At 38.0% G+C, this 10,689-nt stretch overlaps 1 protein-coding gene across 1 annotated transcript; it reads right to left on the reverse strand.

Annotated features, from left to right (window-relative positions):
* Positions 1 to 5,674: 5,674 nt before the first annotated feature.
* LOC127414312 (prokineticin receptor 2-like) lies at positions 5,675 to 8,533 on the reverse strand. Its single transcript, XM_051652255.1, has 2 exons — positions 8,064 to 8,533; positions 5,675 to 6,392 (listed from the first exon to the last, which is right to left on the reverse strand). The coding sequence occupies exons 1-2, from the start codon at positions 8,531 to 8,533 to the stop codon at positions 5,675 to 5,677; spliced, it is 1,188 nt and encodes a 395-aa protein (XP_051508215.1).
* Between the last annotated feature and the right edge of the window lie 2,156 nt (positions 8,534 to 10,689).

A 10,689-nucleotide genomic window follows, 5' to 3' on the forward strand; every position in this document is an offset into this window, starting at 1 on the left:
TACATGAAAGTGTACAGACGTTATTGAAACTCATTATAATTATTATAAGACTATTATTGTTGTCTTTTGATAGAAGTCATGCTCAGCAGCTCAAAAACTGTAGGAAAATGATAGATTTTCTTTGTTCTTATAATGCTTAAAACCTCTACTAAAGTCTCTTTGTAGGTCTGTAGACATAAACATTTTAAAGGATTTAAATCTTCTTTTGATCATTAATTCAGTGACAGTCTTCCGGGGGTCTCCAGCTGGGTATTGATTACAGTGTCAGGCTTTAGTATGCGAGGCGACTTCCTCGTTTCTCCAGAGTTCTTTCCTCCACCGTGGCAGTGTAGGAAAGACAATTTTACGCAAAGAGGTTAAGTCTCAATTGTCAAGGGTGTGATAGAGAATGTACCCCCATGCGACATGTCTTTTACAGCTGCTATTTCCTGTTCAACAAGAAAGGCAGAGGGCTGCAGCCCATGAGGAACTTGAATTGGACACTGAGAAAGTTTCTATTCAAGAAGCTTACTCAGAGACAAATTTAGCCTCTCATCTGTCTGTTTGACTGATTTGTGTTGGTGGATCTGAAAGGGTGAGCAACTCTGCTGGCCTCACTAACATGTCTTCCAGCAGCAATCATAGTTTTTCTAAAGAGGTCTCCCATACAGGTACTGACCAGATTCAACCCTGCTTATCTTAATTGGGTAACCAGGTAAGAGCTGCAGGGTGATATGCTGCTAACAATGACGTGACTTGCTCTCATGTCAGGGAATAAAAGCTGGGGAATAGAGACTTCATCCTCAAACTTTTCAGAGAATTTGGGAGGTATTCGGGGTTGTCGAGGTGGACCTGTTTGCCTCCCCGGAGACAACCCATTGTCGCCTCTGGTTTTCACTGACACAGGTTGCACTGGGCGTAGATGCCCTTGCTCACAAATGGCCAGCAAAATGCAAGTATGCGTTCCCTCCTGTTTGCTTGCTACACATAGTGCTGTGCAAAGTTCGGGATGACAGGGAAACCGTGCTTTTTCTTTCATACATGGTAGCCCAATTTTATCACTCTATGAATTGGTATGAATGCCAGAGGAGGCTGAGGGCATAAAGCCTTCTCTCATTAGTAAACTGACCAATCAAAGTGTACATTCAAATGACGCAACATCATCTGCTTCTGTCCAAAATACAGCCAAAAAAAGGCAATGCGGAGGCAAAATCAGATTTGCTTCTTTCTGCATTCATAACCAATTAGGAGCCACCATTCAAACCTATCAGCTTTCATTATCATGTTAATGTGTCATCAAGTCTGCTTGCGGTTAACGTGACAGGTGAAGAGGAACTTTCAAACAGAGGTGGGTAGTAACGTGCTACTTGAGTAACTTTAAAAAAAAAAAAAAAAAATTATTGCTTTTAGATTAGGTTTAAAAGTGGGTACTTTTTACTCTAAGTAAATTTCTAATGACATTTTTTTACTTCTTTACAATGGGCGGCGTTCCTGTCATTACAATACTGGGTTTAAATTTAGTTGATGTGTAATTTATTGAGAGATTATTGTATGGGACTTTTACGAGAGCGGAAGTTCACACAGCTGCACACACTGACACAGACTGTCACTCAAGTCATCACTGCTGCAGCATCAAACTCTTCAAAGTGAAACATTTTCTTCGCTCCACGCAGTGAAAAAAGAATAGTTTCGTCATGCAATGCTTTCATTTAACACCAAGACAAGTGGATATTTCAAGATTAAAATCTCAGCTTCAATTTAAAGCAGCATGCTGAGGTAAGTTTTGGCTCTAATGCTACATGGGCTTTTCTATGTAATGTAATGGTCATTTTCAGGGTGATAATGTAACTGGGCTCTTATGACATCATTAAGTGTACATTTTTAAATCAGTGCAGCAGTATATCAGTGTGCTTTGTCCCGCATGTCATGAGCAGTATTTACATATTTACTGGAAACTTTGGGCGGATTAACTGAATAAATCCATGTAAATATCCAAGTTAAGTGTAAATACCTTTTGCTCTGCCATTCGCGTGATTGACAACTGGAGTGCGAACAGACAGCATTTCTGTGCATGACAAGCAAGGGGCACGAGGCACGCGCATGAGAGATGTGCAGGCGCGAGGTGATTGTATGGCGAAGAGAGTGGCTGTGTCCGAAATCGTTCACTCATTCACTATTTCCTGTAAAGTGAATGGCAGTGAGTGCACTATATCTCAGCAGTGAGTGAACGAAATGAGTGAGTGAATTCGAACGCTGACGTATACACCGAGTGTCGGAGCTCTGGGGCTGTCGCAGAAACAACGTCACATATGAACTTTTAAAATACTTGGGCCTTACTTGTTATTCATATTAAATAATATATTAATACAATAAATCTTCATTCTGTTTGTCATTTTTAATATTTACTGTATGTTTATATAAAAAGTAAACACATTTTATCAAATAAAGAGTACATTTTAAAATGTATCAGTATGTTTTGCCTCTCTATATGTTATTTTATTTTAATCAAGAAATGATTTGTCAAAAAGTAATTTAATACATTCAGTATTAAATGAAACATTGCAGGAGTGAAGGAAGCAGTAAACAACCAGCTCGTACGTCTTCTTCATGGTGGATTTTGGGCAATTAACTGTTGTAGATGTAAATTAGAGTGCATTGTGGGTAAGAATGAGTGAACAAAAGTAGGGAACGAGTGGCTCACTCAGAATTCAGACACTCCTACAAAATGGCGGGCACTCGAAATAGTGCACTATATAGTGGATAGGGTGGTTTCAGACACAGCGAGTGTTCCACAACTGGGGTTGGTGCCCTACGCACTAGGCTGCATACTCTTTATTTAGAGAGCAGTGGTACTGCTGTACAGAACTAATGATCTAAATTCATTTGACACTGAAAACTGTAACTACACTGAAATAAGGATCCATGCAGCTATGAAATAGTGAAGGTAGGCATTAATAAAGCATGATCTTGCTTTGGTTTATATTTCAGCATTATATACAATGTCCTTGTGGGACATTTTTCACGTTTTCACCGTAATAATTACTAGAAGTGTTTCCAAACCTCTCTTCTTATTCACAAATTCATCCAGATCTGACAAGAGCCCTTAAAGTGATAGTTCACCCAAAAATTAAAATTCTCATTATTTACTCACCCTCATGCCACCCCAGATGTGCATGACTTTCTTTCATCTGCTGAACTCAAATGAAAATTTTTAGAAGAATTTCTCAGCTCTGTAGGTCCATACAATGCAAGTGAATGAGTGGCAACATTTTAAAGCTAAACAAAATCACATAAGTCAGCATAAAAGTAATCCATAAGACTCCAGTGATTAAATCAGTATCTTCAGAAGCGATGTGATAGGTGTGGATGAGAAACAGTTCACCTTCTTCTTCTTGTGTTTTTGGTGATTCACATTCTTCTCTGCACATCTCCCCCTGCTGGGCAAGGAGAAGAATGTCTAGCAAAAAATGACAAATATTGATCTGCTTCTCACCCACACCTATCATATTGCTTCTGAAGATACTGATTTAATCAATGGAGTCTTATGGATTAGTTTTATGCTGACTTATGTGATTTTGTTTAGCTTTAAAATGTTGCCACCCATTCACTTGCATTCTAAAAATCTTCATTTGAGTTCAGCAGAAGGAAGTCATACATATCTGGGATGGCATGAGGGTGAGTAATTGATGAGAGAATTTTCATTTTTGGGTGAACTATCCCTTTAAAGTGATAGCTCAGCCATAATTTAATATTCTGTCATCATTTCCCTACCCTCATGTTGTTCCAAACCCGTGTGACCCTTTGTATTATGTGGAACACAAAATATGTTAGACAGAATGTTAGGGACTGACAGTCTTGGTCACCATTCATTTCCAAAATATGGAGAAAAAAAAAAAAAACATTCACTGAAAGTTAATAGTGACTCAGGCAAACATTCTGTCTAATATCTCCTTATTGTGTTGCATGGAAGAAAGAAAGTCATATGGGTTTGGAACAACATGATGGTGAATTTCCATTAATAATAATACTAATTCTGTAATACATGTTAAATATGTATTATGTAATGGAATATAGGGGAGTTAACATCCATTATGTCATTTGTGAAAGTAACGAGTTACTCATTACTTGAGTACTCTTTTAATTGGATACTTTCTTACTCTTACTCAAGTAATTATTTATGTTAGTACTTTTACTTGAGTACAGTTTTTGGCTACTCTACTCACCTCTTCTATCAAAGTATTCCAAAATATCAATGAAATACAAATTTGACAGAAAACAAAAAACAAGATCATGTATACATTTTACTCAAAGCAGTGGAGGATGGAGTTCCACTACACAAACTATGAGTAGATATTTCTATACATTAAATGGGGCCCTCCATTAATTTATAAATATCTGCATTAATCATAGTCTTTATATGGCATTGCATGATTTGTTCTGTTTGTTTACTGTATTGACAAGTTTTGGGTTGGTAATCGGAAAGATTTTAACGCAATGGTAATTATGAAGACTATTTTAAGATATCAGGGGAGGATATAAATTGTGTGCAGAAACATTAAAAGCAAAAATCCATTGCAATTTTTTTTATTGGTTTGATCTTTCAATACTGATTTACATATTTGCCTCCCAGGAAAATTCCCTCAAGAACCGCCTCTGGATTTAAGACGGTTTCTTATAAGAACCTTAGTAGAGCACAACAGTAGGGTTCTGAAAGTTTAAAATATAAATTTTCTTCATAGGGAAATAGTCTTTTTTTTTTTCTTTTTTAAACAATAACTGTTAACCTTTCATTACAGACTCACCATGAGCTCTGGAATTGCTACAGTAAATGATGATACAGTATATGCTTGTGTAAAGCCATAAGTCAGTGTGATTTCAACAAGAATAGTGTTTAATTGCCAAATTCCCGGTGGAGAACTACACTACCCGTTATGACTGAAGTGTGCTACCTATAATGGCTGAAGCATGCTATGCCAATCAAAGAAGTCAATGTTACCATAGAAACTCACTTTGCTGCAAAAAGCTCAGCAGTGACTGCCCACTCTCATGAAGCATTGTGAATGACATAATCAAGTTCATCTCCCTAAACTTTCAAACAACTTATGTATACACATCTGAATATTTTGTAGGAGACTTAAAATATTATATTACTTTACAGTACATATTTCATTACATTATTCTTAAAGGATCAGGGTATGAATTGTTCATTCACTCATAGGAGAATTTAAGCACACAAAGGTACAGAATTCAAGTCTTTCAAGTCTACCTTTCCCTTTTTTTCCCAGTTGTCAAGTACTTTTTTTTTTTTTTTTTTCTTGCTTTGATTCAAAGTTTTTGATGTTGTGATTCATCTTGGAGCTGGCTGATGTGGTTGGTCTTTAACATAAAGTCCTTTAGTGAAGGATGTTTTGAAAACCCTATGGAGAAAATTAATGGAAAAATCCAGAACCAAGGGCCACTGAAAAAGTGGGAAGCCACTGTTCTTTAAACAGATACAAAATGCACCTAATAAAACAGCTTAAATGTTCATTTGTGCTATATCATAAACACATAAACATAATAAAATATGAATATGGCACATTTTACAGGATTTAAAAAATTTATATTTTATGCTAAAACCACTAAAACAAAACATCAGACAGGACTTTCATCTGACAAACAATGCCCCCTTCATAGCCAGTTTAATCCGCGTTATTTAATAATCTGTAATGTGGGTGACAACGAAACCACTCAATTCTGCTCCCTTTTTACATTCAGTACGGTTGGGATTTAGGTCTGTCTCATCCACAGTCTTCCTGGAGGTGTACGTGGACTTCCATCGAAGGAGAACGATCCTCTTGAAATACTTTACAGAGTTGTTCTTTACACTGACAAAGCAGAAAGTGTTGATCATGCTGTTGCTCATGGCGATGCATTCAATGATGTAGAATGCCACCAGGGAGTTCCTCTCCCGGGAGATGAGTGTTGGGTGAAAATCACGCAAGATCGTGTACCCATAGTACGGTGCCCAGCAGAGGATGTAAGCCGTAAGAATTCCAATAAGCACCATGACTGTCTTCCTGCGACATCGAAGGCGCTTGCGGATCTGCTCCGTTTGGAAACCTGGAACACTCTTGAACCAGAGTTCTCTAGAGATGTGCATGTAGCACATGGCCATGGTCAGCACCGGCCCGACAAACTCTACAGCAAAGATGAAGAGGTAATAAGAGCGGTAGTACAGCTGTTGGTCCACTGTCCAGATCTGGGCGCAGAAGGTCTTGCTGCGGTTGGCTCCATGTGGGACCTTGGTCGCTGAGGTGAAGTAAGCAGAAGGTATTGAAATGAGCACTGGGACAATCCACACACCAGTGATGAGGCAGTATGCAGTCTGATGCTTCATTCTGGGTCTCAATGGGTGAACAATGGCCATATACCTAAACACAACAAAGACCATTAAAGGCATCATGGTCATGTTCCATTCAAACAATGATAGACACTCTATACTCCATAAGGCAATTCAATAAACACGTAATTTTTCATGTGCTATTTCAGCATAAAAACCTGCATCTTATTTACTAACCACCCACAATCAAGTTTAACTAGACACAATGTGCTGGTTGCACTGTGACTTGCGTTTTTAAGTCATTGAGACTTATTCATAAAACATGAGCAGTCCGATTGTCTCTGTAAATTGTTTAAAAATCCATTTGTTTGTACATTTTCAGATGTACATTTCTGAAATCTAAAAACTAGATATAGGTATTGCACTAACTGAAGAGCCACATATTGATTATTCTTAATAATAGTGTATTTTAAGATTTTGACATTATTGTTTTTAAGTGAATAAATGAAGGTACATTTCTTGTTTCAACATTGTACTTCTGACTTTTTTTTAGACTAGAAAAATTAGTTTCATACCATGTGATCCACAATTGGTTTTTGACCATTGATAAAAGGTAAAAATATAAAAATGTTCAGATGGAGATACAACGAGAGCCCCACATCTCTGGGAATAAAAAAAACAAAAACATTATTCACACCATTGGCATAAGCAACAAAGGCTGAAGTCAACTGATTTTAGTAATAGACCTACCTGTCTCTTTATAAAAATACAATGATGATGCTGCCACCTTCCTAAGGTCATTTATGACCTGTAGTTTTGCTCCAAAATCACAGGCGAAAATTCTCAGTTTGACCTTCCTCTAAAAAAATTATAGATTACTTCATAAATAATGATCCATAGCATTTAATAATTTTGCTTTCATCATTATTTTTATGTTTATCTTTATTCAGAAAAAAGTATTAACAAAATAAAATTCAGCCGGGGAAGGAACTGAAATTTGGTTGATTTGACATTAAATAACCCAGCGGTAATCATAGTATGACCAAATGATGGAGAAGAGCATTGAAATGGAGTATACATTCAGATGAGGGCATTTTCGACATTTTAAAGAGACAATTCAGGTGGAGTGATGCTGTTCAGTCCCAGTAAACTATGCCAGATTGTCGTAGTCTGCTGCATCCTCCACAACCTTGCACTCAGAACTGGCATGCACTTCAACAATTCAGCACTCATTTTTGGGTGTGATGTTATCTGACATAATTCCTGTAGTGAATTGGATGCTAAAGACATTCAAGACAGTGCTTGAAAATAAACAATGCTATCAGGGAGCAATTCGTTCTTAGTGAATATAAAATCACTGCAACAGATAAACTATTACTTTAATTTACTAATTTTTAGGCTGGAAATAAATATCCTCAGTATGTTTTTGAGTACAACTCTGTATTATGCCATATTGCTAAGATAGTGAATAGGTATTAGTTCACTTTCTTTGTTCTCAATATGGAATCATGCATGTCAGTGGATTCAATATTATGGAAAATTTGAAAAACTTTTATTGCAGGGTACAATTTATTTTATTTATTTATTGAGCAGTACTGGAAATGAATTACCCAGCAACCACAATGCATAATGCATAATTCTGAAAATGAACAATATTTTGCCATTTAAATACATGACAGCTGACAACAACTTTAGACTGTCTGTTTCTTCACCACCATTGATCACAAGTGACAACAAGGATGGATATCTAAATCAAACCCACCTGTCGACAGCGATGGCCAGTAAGGCATTGGTGGACACGTAGAGAGATGCAGTCCTGAGGTAGTTGACCGAGGCACACAACACTTTCCCATGGTCCCAAGAGAGCTGTTTGACTACATAGTAATCCACCAGGAAAGGGCAGCAAACCACAGCCACAATGAAGTCGGAGATGGCCAGGTTAGCGATAAGCAAGTTGGTGAGGTTCCTGAGTTTCTTGTAACGGGCCAGAGTGGCTATGAACAAGAAATTGCCAAAGCCACACACTAGCATAATACACACAAGGACCACTCCAATGACAATGGTGGCCATGAAGTACGCCAGTCCTTGTGTTGTGTCTGGCATTTCTTCTGCAGGAACACCATAGTCCATGTCGTAGAAATCTGTGGAGGTGTCATGGACATCTAGAACGGGCACTTGACTGTGAGGGTTCACGTACACGGCTGCCAAGTGAGTGATGTTCATGTCCTCCATTGCCTCTGATATCTCTCAGTCTTTTAATCTTTTTCTAGCAGTTACTGTTCAAGATCCTGGCTTATTCAGGAGATGGTCTTAAATTTGTTTGAGAGTAAGTAGGTGACACACTGCACATGAAAAACAAAACATAAACACTATTGCCCAACATCATCCAAACATTCATATACATTTTTTATAATTAAATGTTTTGGTTAAAGGAATAGGTCACCTACAAATGAAATTGTGAATCCGGTGTCAAGCTTTTAAAAGGATAAATAAATAAGTAAAAACACTGTAAAAAATAATTGATACCACCCATGCACTGTCACGGTCCTGCCACTCTGTCAGTCTGGGTTTTTGTCTGACAGGACCATGGCATTATCGTTCCATGTATGTCTTGTGTTTTATTGTCTGTCTTTGTGTGAGCACACAGTTACGGTTGTATTCCCTGCTGTGCGCTCTTCAGTCTGTCTTGTTTCATGTCAGGAGCACGGTGTCTGGATCCTGACTTCCTGTCTGGTTCGGTTTCGGTCTGTGTTGGGATCCGGACATTCGTGCTCAATGTCTGTCTGTGCATCGCGCTTCTGTCATCTTGGAAGCATGCACTCACGTCAGTAGTTTGTCTGTCTCTCGCGAACACGTGTATGCCTCGCGTCGTGCTCACATTGCGTTGTGCGCCTGGGTCTCGAGCTGTCTTCATGTGCTGAGGTTTGGTCACTTCGGTCTAAGGTGTCGTGTGTGTGTGTGGCCGAACTCTTGCACAGGTGTCCTGTCTTGTTTTTGTCGACTGTTGCATGCATTGCATGGCGTTTGCCTCGCGATGTATGCTCAGGTTTTGTTTAGTGTGAGAATGCGTGGCATCGATTTGTTTGCCGTTGCTACGCATTCTCTCGTCTTGTTTGTCGGTTGGCATGGGAGTATATTGCCTCAAAGTCTTGGCGATGTGCACTCATGCCATTCAGGTGTTTTGTTGTCTTGTGAGAGCACGTGGCTTTGTTTTGTTTATGTATCGCCACGTGTCTCTCTATTTTACATCATACCCCACCTCCTTGTTTTCCCATTATTAGTTTATTAGTCACACCTGCCCTGTCTTGTTAACCCTGTTGATTTCTCTCCCTATTTTAGTCTCCTGGTGTTTGCTGTCCAGTGACAGTTCATCTTGTTTCCAGTCTGTTTGTTCCTCTCATGTAAGTCCTGCCATTCGGTCTGTGTCCTCCTACCCTGGTTCCCGTAGCCCAGTCCGGTCGGTCCTGTTCCCTGTTTCCCCAGCCTGGATTATTTACTTTGTGTTTTTCCCCTTCAGGGTAGTTTATGTTTGTTTTTTCCCCTTGTGGGAGTTTTAGTTTGCTTTTGCTCCTTTTTGTTGTATTTAATAAATCCCTGTTTTTGAACTCTGCCATTGGGTCCTGTCTCTCTGCATTCCATGACATGCACTATATTTCAAGTCTTTCAAAGCGATACAATTACCTTGTGAGGCAAAAAAAAATGAAATTGAAATTGTTATTAAATCTCAAATCAAATCATTAATAGGCTAAAGCACTAAAATCAAATATGGCGGCTATAGGTTCTTATAACATCCCATGACCAAACGTGAGACTTGATGCCATAAGATGAGAACTAATGATATTCAGAAGACTTGGAATATGGCATATGATATGTAGCAATCTTTTTCAAGTTTGACAGACCAGAGTCAATATTTACTTTCATTATGGCAAACCCTGAAGACTTTTTTTATAAAATTAACTTTTGTGTTCCACAGAAAAAAGAAAGTCAAACAGGTTTGGGATGACATTAGGGTGAGTAAATAAGACAGAATTTTTATTTAAAGAAATAGTTCACCCAAAAATAAAGCTATTGAATGGCTTCAAAAGACTTGGAAAATACTGGACTACTTTTATGATCTTTTTTAGTGCTTTTTATTAATATGATTATTATTATTATCATTATTATTATTATTATTATTATTATTATGGAACATGACTGCCCCAGTATGTACCTTTTGTGTTCTGGAAAAGAAAGAGGTTTGGAGAGACATAAAGGTGAGAAAAATCTTGATTTCTGGGAAAACTTTTACCTTAAATCACATTATGGTTAAAGAATAAACAAATGCACTAATATCTCATAAATTTGAGTGATGTGTTTTAAAAGTCCCATTGATAGATGCACTGCGATGC

Source organism: Myxocyprinus asiaticus, chromosome 23 (genome assembly GCF_019703515.2).
Source record: "Myxocyprinus asiaticus isolate MX2 ecotype Aquarium Trade chromosome 23, UBuf_Myxa_2, whole genome shotgun sequence".
NCBI classification, from domain to species: domain Eukaryota; kingdom Metazoa; phylum Chordata; class Actinopteri; order Cypriniformes; family Catostomidae; genus Myxocyprinus; species Myxocyprinus asiaticus.